Genomic DNA, 19,775 nt, shown 5'->3' with positions numbered 1-19,775 from the left:
AGTTTAACAAGATCCCCAGTGGTTTTTCTGAATATCTAGTGAACTGAAATATTGAACTTGACCAACAGATTCCCTCAACACCTGAACAGTGTAATAGGATGATAGAGGGAGTAGGAAAAGCAAGGACAGCATTTTCATTTCTTTGGGTTCAACAGCGTGCCATTGGTTTGAGTTAGCTAAGCTGGACAAATGAAGGTCCCTTGTTCTTCCAGCCAGCCTGCAATATAGCACTCGGATTAAGGTACATTATCTCCATCCTTTAAATTGGGAATCATCACTGCCTTGTAACTGCTATTCTAGGTGACAGTACCAGTACAAACACTTGAGAAACCTTTACACTAATATATCTAAAATTATTTACTATACAAGTATTCTTCTTAACTTAGTAAATGTTCTTTTGCTTCCTAATATATCTGGATGAGTACTGAGTACACTATGGTAAATGAGAATCATTATATATATATATATATATATATATATATATATATATAAAGAATAATCCATATATGTAATATATATTATATATATATGGATTATTCTAAACATGTGTAAAGTTCTCATGACAACTGGCATAATTCAAAGCATATCGCCCAGAAGAAATTAGTGACTATTCATCATTATTCTACCACTGGTGGGCTACTAGTTTCTATGGAAATGTTTTGAAAATCCAGACCACACGATTGCACTCTTTTATACCTATCTCATTGTCAAGAAGAATAGAGAATTCACAAGGATAGATCCAATTAAATGATAATTAAATAGTTTTTCAGCATTGAAGTTAGAAAGACGGAATTAAGGGCAAATTCATAAAAAAACCCACAACCTAACAAATGTTGGAGATGAATTGTTACAAACTACTTTGATATAATTATATATATATATATATATATATATATATATATATATATACATGAATAATGTCCAGCTAAGTACCTTTGCTACTAATACATTTGATTACAATTCAATTGTGTTTTTTATCTTAAAGGCAATGAACAACTAAAAATAAGTCTTGGTGCTACTTTTTTCTTAATTTCTTTCTTCAAGAAAAAAGATTTTTTATACTACTAGAATACATTTTCTTTTCATACAGGATCAAGAAGATGGTGGTGCCTTTTAAAAATCAAACAAGTAAGAAATCAACCTAATAATCATGATTTCCTTTATACAGATGTGGAGATAAAGAATGCTCAGTGGGTGGTTGAAGGCAATCAGTGACTCTCAAAGCTCAATGCTACCATTGACTCCTCTGTCTAAATACAGAATAACAACACTGGATTACGAAAAAATTATTATGCCCTATCATTATTTCCTGTTTTCCAAATTTATTTCTTGTTACTTGATATAAATTTTAAATGATCAGTAATGTCTACTGTTTAACTACATTTTACAGTGATATATCTTAAAGATTTCAAATAATTTAATACCCATAAAATGCATTAGCTCTATTCTTATAGCAGAAAACACAATCTCATGTTTCTTGCCCCATAATATGGAAGTTTATTTTTAAAATACAACACGTAATGAAAAGGTAACTGTTACATGAAATTGTACCAATTATCTGTTCTTTTTAGGAAGACTACTCTTGGCTTTATTTTTTATCCCAGTGGAAAAATTCAGAGAAGTTGATGAAACTTTTGCTTGCATTATTACAAGTCAATGAAACAAGAAGAAGCACAAACCTCACTAAGGAACTGAATAAAATAATTCTGAAAATGTCTGTTACTTAAAAGCTCTATTGATACTATGAAGAAATACCATTTAGAGAACATTTTGTGGAAAGTTCAAGCATCAGCATTAAAAGCAATATCCCATTATTCAGAATACGAATGATGTAATCGTGAAGGGAAGACTACCCTATGCAACATGTAACCAAACTCAACACCATGCTGCTCTGCTCTACTGAAGGGTATAAAGAGGAACTGTGTGACTTCACTCTGCTCACAGCAGGACCGCCATATGCTCTGAAAACTACATGCAAGAGAGGCAGCTTGTTGCAAAAATGGGTGAAAATGCCTTGAAATAATTCTGAAGAAGATAAAAATGTCTCTAACACAGGACTGTTTTCCTCTACTTTAAAAGACAGAGAAGTGTCTTTGGTTTCAGTTTCAAGCACCAGTAGAAATTTTACCAAGAAAAATATGAAATGTTCTTGGTGACCACATTTTCCACAGGTAAATTCTAGTAACTGCTTGAGAAGAAGTAACACATAAAATATTTCAATTTCTTATCTTTAAATTGGCTTCATTTTTATTATTTTAGATTTAATTGTATGTTCTAATATTTTAGAAAAAAATGAATTACTAGATGTCCCTGTTTCCTGGAATGTAACTACTAGAAAGCTCATCAAATCCTCCTATCTCAACACCGCCAGTGCTAGAATTATAGTTATTCATTCCTAGCAACCCATTTTTCTGTGATCAATTCAGCAAATATTATCTTCCATTTTTGTCCATTTTATACAAAACAACAAATTGTATGCTAATATAAAAAATAAGCCAAACAAAATTAAAAAGTTAATATTAGCTAAATTGAGGTGTTTAAAAATCTGAAAAATAACATCAGTAAAACAAGAGCATCTTTATGACAATAGAGTTATTTCAATAATGTAGTCTGCCTTAAAGACCTCCTCCAAGTTATATAAGAGGGCAGGTCCATCCAAAATGATAAAATCAGCGTAATTCAAGTGTATGCTTTGAGTTATGAGTAACACCGGATAATATTAAAATTAATACTCACATATTATTTATTTGCAAATGATGTAACTTATTTAAAAATATTTATTTATTTACTTATTATGTATACAGTGTTCTGCTGGTATGTCTGCCTGAAGGCCAAAAGAAGGCACCAGATCTCATTACAGATGGTTGTGAGGAATTGAACTCAGGATCCCTGGAAGAGCAGGCAATGTTCTTAACCACTGAGCCATCTCTCTAACCCATGAAATAACCTTCACTATCTAATACTGCCATAAGCTTCACTGACAATCAGAATATTTTATGTAATAACTTTAAAATGTGCATAAACCTATTACCAAGTAAATTCTAATATTTTTCTCTTATTTCACCCAAAAGGTAATTTTCTAAGCAAAATTTTAAAACATTAGAAATATAAGAATATATTTAGTTTTATGAATGTTGCTGCTCTGATGATATCATGAACATAATGAAACAAGAATAATGTAACAGAATATGGGCATGATAAACATTCTATAACTATGTATTTAAATAAGGTATCAGGATGCTTCTGAGCATAGATTTTTAGATTACTACAGAACAACACTGAACACAGTTTTCCACATGAAAATGGATACAGAAAAAAAGTCAAGAGAAAAAAAGAAGAAAAACAAAAAAGATAAATATTTCTAGGTTATGCCATCCAAATATTGATAACTCTTTGTCACAGGTATTTCTTATACTAATATAAAACTTTTTCTATCAAAATTAACAAGTAGAATTATATTACAAAAACCATAAGTTGAATTCTTTGTTATATATTCCCTCATCTGTCATTGTTTATGCTTTTTAATTTTTTTTAAAATCAATGTTATTTAATTTTATAAGAGATGACCTGGGAAACTCAAGCAAGTGAAATAATTTGACTAGTAAAAGTACAAGATTTAAATGTTTTTTGAGAATATTAGTATGACAATAATTTTTGTGTCTTGTCACTCTACTTTACTGTAGTCTATAATTTAGCCTTCCAGCATTTTAAAATAAGATATGAGAGGGAAAAATATTTTCTTTTCTTTTTTTTCTTTTAATGTAAAAACACATTAAAGACAATGTCTGTAGTTGGAGAATTTAGGGTAAGACTCAAAACCATGCACTAAAATTTGACTTCATTAATCTCATTTTTCATCAATTTATGAACTGATTTTCCCATAAAATTATAGTGGATGTCAGAAGTTATTTCAAGTGACTACCTGGATTATTGTCATGAATACTGCATGATCCTATTTAGTTTACCAATGGTATCATATTTTAGCTGATGACAAGATCTCAGAATGCATAGACAGAATAGTACCACTGGTGTATGTTGCAGTCTCCACATGATACTCATATTTCTATTAAATATCCCCACTATAACCTTAAGACTTTGAAATTTAGAAGATTAGATACCACTGCAATAGCATCAAGTCACCAGCTCCCTTGGAACACACCAGTTAGATAGTTGATCCATACTGAATTTTGAGAGAACCCTGGCCTAATATATAGATGCCAACTCACTATTAACTGTTAGTTGGACTTTTGTATATTTTTTAACGTGTTTCCTATTTATTTAAAATTTTTACTGTTTCGTGTGTGTGTGTGTGTGTGTGTGTGTGTGTGTGTGTGTGTGTTTGTGTGTGTGTGTTTGTGTGTGTGTTTTCGAGACAGGGTTTCTTTATGTAGCTGACCTGGAACTCCCTCTGTAAGCCAGGCCGGCCTTGAACTTACAGAGATCCACATGCCTGCCTCTGCCTCCACAGTGCTGAATTGAAGTCATGAATCCCCTCTACTTGGCTTACTGTTACTTTTTAATTAGATCATATTATCTTCCAGTTATTTCTGCCATCAATGAACTAGATTTTTTTATTGAATGTTTCAGGCCAAATATTCAATTACTCCCTATAATCCACCTTATCCATATCATTCTCCTGCTGTGCTTTGTACTCCAGGAATGCTAAATGTTAGTTTTTGTTTTCTCTCAACTGAGACTCGAACACTAGGTAATATATGAGCTCAGACCATGCCTTTTTTTCACTTTTTTTCCAGGGCATGGCAGAGTAAATCTAACACTATGGTGATCTCAGTTGTGCTATTCAGGTCTCATTTCCAGTTTTATATCTTCAACAGGCCTTTGCTGATTTCCCAAGTCAAAATGGCCAACCTATATCACATGGCTGATTTATGATGTCGGCACAGTACAAATAACAATCAGCTTATTACTCACTGTGTTTTAAATGTTTAGTATGAATTACTGTGGAAGGATTATTTTCACTTTTCAATACTGTAATATTTTTCATGGTGAAAGAAAGGAGGAAAAAAATAATGGAAATGAGGAAAAGGAGAGAGTATGCAGAGGCTAAAAGAACAAGGAAATGGACAAAAAATGAAGAGAAAATGAGAAAGATGAGAATATAATAATAGCAAAAAAGATTTCCAGAAAAAAATTAAGTAAAGGAATAAGTAATTAAGTATAGTAGAATATAGTAGTGAAGAAGTAGAAAGAATAATCTAATTGACCCTTAGGACTAATCTGTACTAAAAGAAAGCCATAGTTGAATCCTAATTAGACAATTTGGGGAATTTAAGGCACAGATGTTTTTGGGCCCTAAGAAAGTGTACATGTGACTGAATTCATATGTAGAAGACAAGCACAGAGTAAATCCTTAGGTTTTTTTTTTCAAATGATACCAATAACCTCTTCTATTCTATTTTATAGAAGTTATTAATTTAAATATTCAGAAAATAAGCACATACTATCTCAACCACCAAGGCAAACATAGCATGATAACATGTCATTTAATGTGTAATAGTATCAGATATAATAAACAATTTTAGCATAAAAATGACAATAATCTTGCATTATGGAATGATTCTTATATATGCTTTTGGAATATACAGTTTGTCTTTTTCTAATCCCAACTTTGAATATCTGTTATTTTACATTAGTCAGTACTGTTTTATTTGTGTGTGTTGCTGTGTGTTGTTGTTGTTGTTGTTGTTGTGTGTGTGTGTGTGTGTGTCTGCGTGTGTTATAAACTTGCACATGTGTGTTCCCTGGTGAACATTTTTATGTCAGGAAAAAACTTGCAGGAATTTTCCATCTACTTCCACCATGTGTCTCTTAGTGATTAAACCTAGGGACTGCAAGCTTTTTACCCACTCGGCTATCTCATGGCACTGTCTTAATGTTTTATCACTGGTATTGTGTATTAGGAGTGTTCAAAAGCACATGATCTATAATTTTAAAAATGTTAAAGTAGATTTCCTCATATAAATTTTCTCTCAACTTTTTATTTCAACACTAAGACACATCACACAGGAGACATCGCACAGGACAGATCATTCTCATGCATCATTATCTAAATGTCTTATCAGTTTGTGGCTGTTCCTTTTCTTATAATTGACAAATACAGTTTCTGTGCCATTGTTTACATGCAACTTTTTCCTTGAAAGTACAGCTGATATCTAATATTCATAGGACATCATCCCACAATTGGTAAGAGGTAAAACTTGCAATAAGAGTTTACTGACTGATTCCTGGATGGACATTACTCAGCATCCATCAAAACACAGTGAAAAAATTTATAAAGTAAATTTTTCAATGTGATGATGTTAATGACAGTTAAACCAGAGCAAACCTCAACAATATGTTGTCTACTTTGCAAAAACATTAACACAACATATGAAAATGCTACTAATTACCTGAAAATACTTAACATATATTTACAGGAAACCATATAACTTAATGACATGCACATACTTAACATCAAAGAATTATTTGACACTGTTGATACTCTTCCTTAGAAATAATGTCAAACTAGTATCTGAAACAAAGCTTTGTATAAGATAGAACCCTTTCTCTATCTAGAGCTGTCTTTATAAAGTTACTGTGTGTAACAGAGATTGAAATGGCAAGCACTGAGCCTGCTTAGGTCTGCACCAGGTCCTCTGCTTTATGTTATGGTTGTTGAGTTGGTGTTCTTGTGAGACTTCTAACAATGGGAGTTGGTTATCTCTGACTTTTTGCCTGCTCTTGACTCGTTTCCTCCTATTGGGTTGCCTTGGCCAGCTTTGATATGAGGGCTTTTGTCTTGTTTTACTGTGTGCTGTTGTGTCCTGTCTGTCTGTCTCTTGGAAATCTACTCTTCTGATGAGGAAAAGAGAAGGGGTATATTTGGGTAGAAGAGAGGTGAGAAAGAGCTAGAAAGAGTGGAGGGAGGGTAAACTGTGGTTGGGATGTGTTGAATGAGAGAAGAATCTAATTTCAATAATTAAAAAGAAAAGCCTGGTGCTTGAACATTTTATATAAATCTTATTCATTTTTGTAGAGCTTATTTGAAAAGAATGTTAAAAGTCAAAATTCCTGCTTTTGTTTTTAATAAAATTGCTTACCTTAATGAACTGTGATACTTAAATAAGCATTCTTCCCTTAAAACTAAAAATGAAAGTACTGTTTCTTATTAGGAGAGTGATATTTAAACTGTATTTTATTTTAAGCTTTAGTTTTAAGTTATAAAGTCTACTTCATATTCATCCTCAGTGATACACAATTAAGTGTAACTCTAACAAGAATATAACACCTTATGATATGAACACTATCATTAAATATACTGTGAAAGAATTGCTGTGCTCTGCAAACCAACATTGGTGATGTCTAGAAACTTCATATCAAATATTTCACTGCACACATTGTTGAAGTTATCTTATTAACTTTATACTAGGAAGTACAAAAAAGAAACGTTAATGATCATTATATTTGTGTAGTGGGAACATTCCAAGTCAAAAGATTCAGATATTTTAATTATAAAAGTTACAGGCACCAAGAATGTTCATTAAGAGATGACATTAATTATCACTTTTTGGAAAATAGATATCATTATTTTATAATCTTAAAATAAGTAAATGACTATAGAATATATTATCTCTAACTTACTGTTACTTTGGTATGGCCGATCATTTCTTGTTGAAGGATATTCAATTATTTTTATAATCTATTGTTAAAATCTATTTACAATGTTAGTCTTATATAATATTATATTTTATATAATCTATAATCTCAATACAATGATTTCTAAAATGGATATTGAATGAATTAATGAGAATGAATGAATAGTACTCAGTATATACGAGTGTTAGTTTCCCCCTTAGCCTCTCTAAGGCAATAATATATTCTATAAAATGATGGTGTGATAATACATTATCTGGGATAAAAAATGAAGAAAAAACCAGATACAGTAATTCTAATTAATTGTTACATATTTCAGTTCTCATTGAGGTCAATTTTTAGTTGAATTTCTTTAAAAGTATAATATGAACATATTAGTATTAGAGTTACATCTACAAAGTTTATGAATGAAGGTTAAGAAAAAATGTTAAAATATATCTTATAGTTAACTAAAATAATTCTAATGAATTTTTAACTATGACTACTTAAATGTTGTTTTAATTACAAATATCTGAAATTTTTAAAAAAAAATATTTTATTTTATTTTACAATATAATTTAATTCTACATATCAGTCACGGATTCCCTTGTTCTCCCCCCTCCCACCCACTCCCTTTCCCCCAGCCCACCTCCCCATTCCCATCTCCTCCAGGGCAAAGACTCCCCCGAGGATTGATATCAATCTGGTAGACTCAGTCCAGGCAGGTCCAGTCCCCTCCTCCCAGGCTGAACCAAGCATCACTGCATAAGGCCCAGGTTTAAAACAGCCAACTCATGCACTGAACACAGGACCCGGTCGCACTGCCTGGATGCCTCCCAAACAGATCAAGCCAATCAACTGTCTCACCAATTCAGAGGGCCTGATCCAGTTGGGGGCCCCTCAGTCATTGGTTCGTAGTTCATGTGTTTCCATTCATTTGGCTATTTGTCCCTGTGTTTTATTCAACCTTGGTCTCAACAATTCTTGCTCATATAAACCCCATTCTTTCTCTCCAATTGGATTCCCGGAGCTCCCCCGGGGCCTGGCCATGGATCTCTGCATCCAGTTCCCTCAGTCATTAGATGGGGTTTCTAGCTCGACAATTAGGGTGTTTGGCCATCCTATAACCAGAGTAGGTCAGTTCAGGCTGTCTCTCGACCATTACCAGCAGTCTATTGTGGGGGCATCTTTGTGGATTTCTGTGGGCCTCTCTAGCACTTTGCTTCTTTCTATTCTCATGTGGTCTTCATTTACCATGGTCTCCTATTCCTTGTTTGGACTGCTACTCACAACACCAAGGAGGCTACCTGGAAAACAGGACCCCAAGAAAGACACGGGGATTGCCCAATGACAGAGAAATGGATGAGATCTGCATGAACAGCCTGGACGTGAGTGGGGGTAATGAAGGGTGAGGGCCGAGGGAAAGAGTGCTTGTGAGAGCAGGAGATCCCAGCTGGATCAAGAACAGAGAGGAAGAACAAGAAATTTCTGAAATTTTAATCAAATACACCACTTATTTTTAAGTCTATGTGTGATAATGTTATTTTTTCCTTTAAACATAGTTCAGCAATCTTATTTACTCTAGTTTTGGATTTATGTTTCTATTCAACACAAATATCCATTGAAAGCACTTTTTATGGGTGCTAGTAATTTAACCAAATTTATAGCTTCCAACTCCTAATAAGTATTCTAGAATTATTTCAAATATATTCCATTTGACTTGATTCTTTGACTGTTATTTCCAAATACTTTCCTTCCTTCCATTTGCTTCAGTATCTTTTAAAAACATTATGAGGAAAATGTTTCTTAAGTTAAATTTCAGCTCTTAAAAATATGTAGACTGCTCAGGTAGATACAAGTGATTGATAGGGTAAATTTAAAAGGTGGAGATATTTAGGGAGGGCAAGGTAAATAACCACTAAAGAAGGTACACCAATCCATGGTTTAGACTACACTGATCACACGTATATCAGTACTGGTCAGTAAAATTTAATGTATGTAAATGAGTTAAGATAGATAAATAAAAGATAGTAGATAATAATAAAACAACTAGTATATGTTAAATACTTAGTCTGAAATCATTTTTCTTTCTTTGCATTTTTTAAAATATACTCCTCTAAGGCAGAATAACTAGTTTTTTTGTTGTGGTAATGGACTCAAACTGATTATTCAAAATCAGAAGGCTAAACAAGGAGAACAGAATGTGGACTCGAACTAGATTTTTGTCCCTTAAATTTAGTGTTCACAGAGCTGTTACTCTGCATAATCTGAAAATACACTAAATTACATAGGGAAATTATTTGGAATTTGTTCGTAGGGAGAGTATAAAGATTCTTGATTAATATCTACTTTAAAACTATTAATTTAAAAACTAATATTTATAGAAATGGACATAGTGAGGTAAAACTTAACTTTTAATGGACAAATGTATACACTTAAGCTCCTTACAACCAAAGTGTCAAATACCATATTAAATTTCAGTTTCCACAGTCCTGCTGTGTTCATTAGTATCATGAATGCTAACTAAGACATTTCAATTTCTTTGAATTATTGAAAAAGGATATATAAATACCTAATGATGATTTTAAAAGTGACCAAAATAAATTAATTGCAACATGCAAACAGAGAAAACAATGAAAAATAGAAAATTAACACAGTACAAAATTTCATTAATTTATGAACATTGAACACCTTCACTACAGGAAACTCTCCAATGTTTATGCTTTAGGGGATAATTAACCTCAGCAAAACAGCATGCACTGTACCATATCTGTATTTGTTCAAATGAAATTGACTGACTTTATAATTCATTTCTGTTTAATTAAAGGTATCTTTTGGGTTTGAAAATATGTACAAAGCCTGTAATAAGGCATTTTATTGTTATACACTGGAAATTTTGAAGCAATACTATAATTAGCAACATAATATGTGGTTTTTAATGACACTACTATTTCCTTTATTACATGTGTTTTTTAACAAAATAGTTAAAATAGTGACAAAATAAAAAGCACAAAATTTTCTTTAAAAGGGATCCAGAGTTATGACAATATAATGAGCAACACTCATTTATAATTTCATTAACTTAAGTGAATTTTCTTGGTAGTTACATCGAGTATATTTATTTATTATTTTAACAGACATTTTGTAAATACATCTATGGTACCAAAACTATACTAGGATAAGTGAATGCAGCAAGAAGAAAGACCATAATTTCTTGCAACATTTTATCCCAAGAGAGTATAAGAATACACAAGATAAGACCTATGGCTAGGATTTACCTATGCATGTCACAATAGCAAATTATGTTTAGATAATCTAATGTTTCTAGAACAGTTTCATATCATGAGATGGAATTATAACCATCCAATGCAAAGGAAGAAGGATGCAAAGTTGCAAAGCCCAGTCACAATGCAAAGCAAACCCATCTTGTAACTCTCAGGGAACATTCTGGAAGAAAGACTAGAAAGACAGTAAGAACCAGAGGAGCACGAATTTGCTGTGGGATTGTGCTTCCCAGGAATCTCAGAAGTTACAACATAAAGTCTCACTACATGACTGATTAAACATAAACTCAACAAGGACAATAACAACAGACATGCTATCATGGACATAGGAACACTTAGAAGGTTCAATCCTACAAAAGAATCACAAACAACTAAGGAATGCTGAGAGCACAGAAAATAATCTTCTTTGGGGCTGAGCATATGAACTTGTTATTCAATACTAGATGCTCATCCTTGAAAATATACACATAAGAAGCATTATAACACAGAACAGCTTGTACTTATGTATTTAGGAGCATGTGTGTGTGTGTGTGTGTGTGTGTGTGTGTGTGTGTGTGTGTTTGTATGTGTGTGTGTGTATTTATACATATATATATGTGTGTGTGTGTGTGTGTGTGTGTATGTATTTGGGAATATATATGTAATGTGTATTTATGTATATAACATTTAACTAAAAAAAATTCATAAATTTGAAAGAGTGCAAAGAATGGCCTATGAGAGGGTTAAGAAGGAGGAGAGAGAAAACTGGTAAATGGTGCAATAATATTATAATCTTTAGAAAAGAATAATTTATAAATCATTTGAAGATAATAACAAGAAAAACATGGTGTGTTAGGCAAACTAAAAGACAATACATATGGCAGTAAAAAGAAATAGAAAGAAAGAGAGAGAAGGAAAGAAAGAAAAAAAACTGTAGTGTCTGTGAGAGTTGCATGAGATAAATTTGGAGAGTGAAGTAATATTCAGGTGATAGATTCCCATGCCATCATTCAGTGTTGGCCTGAATTTACCCTTTAAAGGAAATTCTAGAGGATGGAGAAGAATATGAATTATTTAGTAAAACCTATACAATTAAGGAATTGATTTGGATTGGGTTAACTCTTATTTTAAAAGATTCATACACTCTCTACAACTTGTGTCTAACACTAATAGTTTTTACAATATCTCCTACAACCAACAGGTTGGTCTTCTTTTTGAATTACAATATCTCCTTACACCAACAGGTTGGTCTTCTTTTTGAACTATAATAGAACTTTTTGAAGGTAGAGGACATGTAATTTTATGTCCCCTAAAAAACATTCTATTTCTCATGAAGCACTAAGGTATTTAGTAGAAACTAGAATAATTTCTTTTTAAAGAGCATGCCTTTGATATTCACCAATACCAATTTAGATATTTATACTTGCTTGGAATCATATCTTTGAAAACTGTTTAATGCCAGAAAATGCAGCTGTTATTTTAGGGCTTGTCAAAACTGTGATTCATATAGAATAATAGAAGTGATGTACATTTAAAGGAATATTCATGGATAATGTTTGCCTTATATTAGTAACTTTGTTCTAAAGCTAACAAATAAAGTGGATAAATAGAATCAATGGAGTGTTATCAGATACTGGAGTAACATTAGGACCAGTTTAATTAAATTCAATTTGGTCCAAACATAACAATTAAATGGATGAGAATAATAATTCATATAACATAAATGCCTTCTGTATAAGCTTTTCTGTGTGTGGCAACATAAAAACCATGAAGAACATTTCCCATGCAGGTTGGCCCATTGAATGAGTCCTGTATAAAATCATTTTAAAATAAATATAGACAGGAAACAAGTCTTTCAAATAGCAATGAAATATTAAGACAGCAGCTGATACATGGCTTCAACTCTATTGAGGTAATGATCTTTATTTTAAAATTTATACGAATAAATTTACTTTTTATAGGAAATCAATTTTCAACAAATACTGAGTTGTCTATTTTAAATATGAGTAGTTACTACTCTAATGTGTACAAACTATTGGTTTTTAATTCTATAGCTTTTCACAAAATCATGCTGGTCAATTTGGGCAAAGCTTAATTTTCATAAATGTTTATAAAGTATGCCTCATAAGTTGTCTGTTTTCCTTTTTTGAATGATACAGTGATTGTATGTTACTTTATTATTCATACAAACAAGAATTTTGGGATAAATTTAAATATAGCTTTAGTATCATTATTTACCCTGATTATGAGCAACATTCATGGAAAAATTTGAATAGATAAACAAGATAATGTCAATAGAATACTTTAAATGAAATTATTACATAATAAAATTTTACTTTAGATTATGTGATTTAAAGAACCATTCCAAGTTCTTCCAGGATAAATTCAAATGGAAATCAATTTCTTTTGGAGATGTAATTTGCTTGATTTTCTTTTCTAGTAACTTATGTCACAAGATCTTGATTTCTTTGAGTATGTGCCTAACAATGTTTTTAAAAAGTGCATGTATCATGGTCTATATAAACCATGCACAAGCACACTACCTAAGCCATATATAGATTAGAGGACATATGTGTGTCTGAGAAGGAAATGGGATGCATCTATTGTATTCTCAATGTGTCCACTAGATTAATGTTTCCAATTACTAATATCTTGATAGAAATGATTTTTTGATACTATTTTGAGTTTTTTCTCTATATTTAAGGAATTTGTTGTTTAGAAACATAAAAATATGTTTGCTGTTTTCCCCAACTTTTCAAAAGTTACATGTATTGAGATGAAATTTTGCAATATGTGATATATATTTTCTCTTAAAATATAACCTAAATTAATTTTTTATTCATAATATCAACTAATAGGTATTATATTTTAAAAATAAAAAACCCTATTTATATGATTATATGTCAGGCTTAGCTAATTTAGAATTGCATAATGAAATTATAAAATAACACCAGATAGGGTTCCATTTTCTCCAAAAACTTAATTTTCTCATGTACTAATTAATACTTTCAAATGGATATATTAAATTAATGCAAATACTTAAAATTCCTATGTGGTATAATTTTTCTGTGTTCATATACATGCATTTATTTATAGAAAATGATTGCTTTATTATGCTGATTTTTTCTATAAATTGTATGTGATGGTAAGTAATAAGAGCAAGTATTTATCACTCATTTGTGCTATCCCTTTTTAAAATACCCACTTCTACTTTTAAATCTCTCACTAAATCATTTTCATTGTACTTTGATTTATTTTTAATTTCTATACTTCCAAATTATTATAATTTAGCCCTGATTATCTACATTGTTCAGCCACCTCAAATTATGTTTTTTAAGTTGGCAAAAATGTAAGAAAAAGAGGAAGGCATCTGAGGGACAAATAGTTTACTTGACTTTCTACCCCTTCGCTTTCTCTTACAACTCATTCTCTAGTTAGAATCATCACCCAATATAGCTTTGGCTGTAACTAAATGGGCACAAGTAAAATAACATCGATACCTCTATGAGTAACAACTGCAAGGTCTTTAGTTCTTTCTATCTGTTCAGCATTTCGTGGTCTTCTCCTTGTACTTTGTGTATCTGCTGGATGAGGAGAGAGCTGGTCCTTGGATGTGTTGTGATCCAGACCTGAATTTCTGAGACTTGTAACTTGCACTCGCTGTTCCTCGGCAAGTCTATGGCTGGTGACAGCTGTAACACTGGATACAGTAACATCTGCAGGTGTGCTAGCAACAGCAATAGCACCAGTGGCAGTCCTGATATGCGCCTCTAACTCACCAGTGGAGGTAGTGTGAGTCAATGGAGAAGAACCTGTGGGACACAGTAGCACTAGATGCTAACTTTTTCTTTTGAATTTTTTTAGCTTTTTGATAAGTTTAATCAATTATATTTTCTACTATTACCTTAAGGATAATCAGCATGGTCAATTAAAACACAGGCACACCACCAAAACGTGAAGTCCACCAGACCCCCCCAGGATTGTGTGTATCAAGCTATGAATGCAATTACAAACAAAATAAAACACTCTAACAGAGTACATTAAGGTGGACAAAGGTGGAGGAGAAAATTCTTTGCAGGACCCTCAATCCATGATTTTCTTCTTTTTAGCTCATTGACTGATTTTAAATAGATACAGATTCGACAGAATGAATAACTATGTAACAACACTTTTCCCAAAATTATACTTTGAATAATAGGGTTTCACATCAATTCAATTTCTGGGAAAATATCAAGCTTTTCTCTTTTAAAACAAGCAAGTGCAAAGGAAAATTTGAAATCAAAGCATGAACGAAAAAAAAGTGATGAAAAAGTGAGACTCTGAAAATATCATGTATAAATAAATGTTCATCCTAATCTCATTTGCCAGGCAAGGATCCAACCAGGGAAGATATCCAAGGACATGAAATATTTTCCTCTTATACTGTTGACATGCTGCCTGAAATTAGTTAATATTTTTCATTATTTGAATTAAAAAATTTTAGATAAAGCAATTCTAAAATGAATAAAATTTAAAAAATAATTTCATTTTGAAGTGAAAAAAATACCAATTAGATACAGGGATTTTTTAAAATCCAACATTGTTTTAAAATAACAATGAATATTTCTAAATATTAGTAGTTCATTATATGCGTGTATAGTGATTTATAAACATCCATTTATAAGTGTATGTATCTTACTCTATTTATTGTAACTGTAAACATAGGACTACATATTTCTCTTCTACATTATAAATGAGGATTTTCTTTTTTTAATTAATATTTGTAAAGTTTGTACATTCTTGATTTGGAATGATTATCATATAGTAAAAATTAATCTTATTGTAGAATCACAGAACTTATTGAGTATATATTTAAATGAATCCTTAAATGCTTAACACGAAGAAAATCACTTAATCTTGTAGATTGAACTATTAGTAAAGACTGAAAGTTTCTGCATAAAAGGTTTCTAAATATTTTTAAGTTAATGGAATGATGTATTTTTTTATGTATACTTCTCAGTATTTTGCATTTCAGTGTGCTGAATTAGGCCTTTTGACAAACATGTATAAGGTTGTTTAACCACTCCAAAAGGAGTAAATTGCAGCATCAGTTAAAAAATTTCATAGAGTTCTACATTGTGTTTTTCTTTTCTTGTGCTGTTCACATATTAGTGGGTGTGGTAATCCTGTTTGTCTAAAACTCAAAATGTAAGGTGGATGAATATGAAGCCCTTAATTCCTAGGCAGTAGGAAAGTGTAGAGATGATTGCCATGAACTTTTCCAATATGAATTCCCATACTCATCAATCTCATCAAACCTTCACAAGCATTATATAATAATAACACATGAAAGAAACAGAGATGAAATACACATGCAAATTAACAGATTATATTGAACAATGAATGTATTTTAAAATATCAATCAGAAAAAAAATAAGTTCACATGTTAACATGAACTGGTTAGAATCCACTACATTCACAGTAGCTGTGCAAATATGCCTGTGCTACTTACTAAAATAGTATTTAATAAGGATAATCTCTATTCATATTGACAAACAACTGCTCACATGACTTACATGTAGCAATGGTGAGTCATTTCTATGAAATGTAGTCTTATTTCTTGTGATTGTGAATGCACATTTAATTAAGCTTTCTGTTTTAAAATTTTATGAAAGCCAGATGAAAACCTAAAGCTTAAACATTTGTAGTGCTTCAATGTAGCATCCAAAATTTGATTTGATTTATAATGTTATTTTATAAGTGTGTGTGTGTGTGTGTGTGTGTGTGTGTATGGTGTGTGTGTGTTTGTGTGTGTGTGTGTGTGTGTGTGTATGTGTGTGTGTGTTTGTGTGGTGTGTGTATTTTGTGGCTGGGAGACAAGGGTGTCAGATCACTTAAAGTGGAGTTACAGGTGGCTTTGAAACCTGACTGGTAGGTTCAGTAACTGAGCTCTTGTTTTCTTTAAGAGCTGTGCAGCAAGTGCTCTAAACCACTGATCCACCTTTCCAGCTGCAAGGTTTTTGGTTTTAAATAAACAAATCACTTAGCTATAAATATCCCATACTAAAAGCATGGAAAATAAAGGAATTTGTACTCTGTCTAAAACATGACAGGTGAGCTGAATGAGCATACTTCACTACAAAGCCATTACTATTAATTTTAAATAAAATTCATTTGAGAAACAACTTCTTATTGATTTTTGATTCTTGAAAACAGGCTTAGGTGGCAACTCTAATTATTCACCAGAAAGTTTCTGATAGATTATCAGAGTCACTTTCTCACAGCATAGATATAAGTCCAGATTAAACTTGGAATGGGAATCCATGTTTGGTACAATTTAGAAGAAGGATCTTTGAGCAACCCAATCTTAAAGATTTCAGCCTTAACCTCTATTTTTGAGCAATGGTAATAGTAATTATTTATTTTTCCATTACCCCAAAATATAACAAGATTTAGTGAGGAAGCAACAAAAACTCCGTTTCTTTAAAACCAAAGTCTAGCCAAACATGTTTTTCAATCAGATATTTTATGAATCAGTTATGTTTTAACACACTGTCTTATTATTCCAACCAACATACTAGAATGCAAGCAAAGTGTAAATTTAGATATTTAGATATCTGCTTATTGCTGCAGACCTACGTCTTGATTAGTGCCTGGAATAGAGTAGGTACTCAAAAAAATATATGAAATATATGAATGGATTTAATAATAAAGCTCAAATCAGATTATTAGTAACAAGTAGAATAATTTAAATGAACTATTATTATAAATATTTACCATGGAAAAGTCACATTTTTAACATTGTCATGGTTAAAAGGAAATTCCAAATGGGAATAGGAAACAGGTTAACTTTGACCTATATTTTCAGAAACATCACTTTGAGAAAGTGTGATATCTGGACATTTTGAGGTAAACCATTAAACATTTTTTACCACTTCTGAATGTGATAATTCAATCTGGTGGTATGATGGGTTTACTTGCAATATTGAGACATCTTCAAATTGAGGAGTAAATATGATTAATGAAAATAATAGGAATAATTTATTTAATATAGGGAGATCTATTTATAAGAGCCATAAAGAATCCTCCAATAAGGTAGTAAAAGCATCCATTGTCATTTTATAGAATATTTTTGTAGTTAATTACATCAAGCATAAACCAGTTCAGAATAATGATACTGGTACCTATTTAAGGTGAGAGTATAAGAAATATTAAGTTTTTCAATCATGTAAATGTATTTCAAGCATGTAAATGAATTAAATGTTTAATAGCTTAAAATCTTTTAAAATGTATGCACACATTACTGTCTACACACATGGCATCTGTCAATGTTGACACAATTCCTAGAATGAAATGCATCAACAAGGCATTATTAAATATATAAAATAGGTTAAAATGAAGTGTATCAGTAATACAGTATTATACATATATATATATATATATATATATATATATATATATAATTTATCCAGTCTTAAATCTAATGTTTAACTTCTTTTCTAAAAAAATGAAGTATGCTGCTGTAAAATTACAAAACAATTGCCTTCAACAGCACATTAAAACATAATAAGACATATAACAAAATTAATGGAAAAATGTACATTCAAAAAAAAATCTGTTGATCACTTAAACAGAACCATGTATATAAAGTGTGCTTTAACAAAATTAGATTGTCCTGTAATTATGGTGAGTTATATTTTAAAATACTGTGTTTATAACATGAAACATATCTAAAATATAAATTCATTATAATTAATAAGACATTTCCCCATATAAAAAGAAAAATGAAATGATACACATATACAAAACATGCTTATACAAATCATAAGTGTGTGTCACATTTGGATTCATGACAATGGAGAATGACAGTCCTACACATGCACATTATAATAGTCAGAAATGGTGTGTACAATATCCAATTCAGATTTATAAGGCATTCTCATAAAAATTATTTTTGTAATAGCTTTATAACATTAACAATAAATATATAAGTTAAGAAACATAAGCCATTATAAAAGTATAGTTTAGAGAATGTACAAAATAAAATCTTACAACATGACTGAATTAAAAATTCCTTTTTATTAAATTTAAATCCAATTTAAATTTTATGACACATTGATTTCTAATAACTGTCTAATTCATCCAGAAGTTAAGAAAGAATATCTGCTAAATGTGAGTATATAGCCCCAAAATTTTTTAAAAAATGAATACATTAAATGTGTCTTTACAGTCCAAGAAGATTTCCTTAGCTGTTTGTGTGAGCATTGGTTTATGCAACCTATCTTCTCCAGTCCTGTCACTTCCTTAATTTCAGTATTTTATCTGAATCAAGTCAATGAAATTGTACATAGTTCATAATAATAATAGACATGTTATGGTGAAAAATGTAATAAACATTTAAAATAAAAACATGCAAAACAAAAAATGCACATATTTATATCCAAAATGAAGTAATGCCGAAATGAAATAAAGATACTCCTAACGTTGCAATTATCTCCATGTCATCATTTACACATTTTATTATTTTTGTTCATTGAAGTGATTTTGTAGTTTGCTTTTCTTTTTTAAAAATATTTTTTAGATTTATTTTTATTATTTTATGAATGTTTTACCTGCATGTAAATCTGTGTACCAGATTCATGCTTGGTTCCCAAGGGGATGTGAGCCTCCATTTGGATGCTGGGAATTGAACCCAGGTTGTTTGCAACAGCAAGAAATGTTCTTAACCATGAGTCAACTCTCCAGCCCTGCTTTTCTTCTTATATTAAACACCATTTACATGAATCAAACACTCGCTGAACTTGGTGTTTAAAATCAAAGGATGCCTCTGCTTCATTATGTCTGATGCTACTATTTTTACTAATAATATAGTAGCTGAGAAAACAGCTAAGTCATTTTGCA

General features: G+C 31.2%; 1 protein-coding gene across 3 annotated transcripts in view; it reads right to left on the bottom strand.

The window, feature by feature from the left end:
- The window catches only part of Csmd3 (CUB and Sushi multiple domains 3), a 1,140,535-nt gene that overhangs the window by 697,750 nt on the left and 423,010 nt on the right, over window positions 1-19,775 (bottom strand). The window contains exon 7 of one of the 3 annotated variants that reach the window (XM_059246844.1): window positions 14,396-14,707. The exons of the other annotated variants lie outside the window; for them this stretch is intronic. Within the exon in view, the coding sequence (XP_059102827.1) occupies window positions 14,396-14,707 (312 nt within the window). The remainder of the gene's footprint in view (window positions 1-14,395; window positions 14,708-19,775) is intronic. 3 annotated transcript variants of the gene reach the window in all.

Source organism: Peromyscus eremicus, chromosome 20 (assembly GCF_949786415.1).
Source record: "Peromyscus eremicus chromosome 20, PerEre_H2_v1, whole genome shotgun sequence".
NCBI classification, from domain to species: Eukaryota; Metazoa; Chordata; class Mammalia; order Rodentia; family Cricetidae; genus Peromyscus; species Peromyscus eremicus.
The sequence above is the reverse complement of the archived record's forward strand: the minus strand, read 5'-3'. Positions and strand labels throughout refer to the sequence as shown.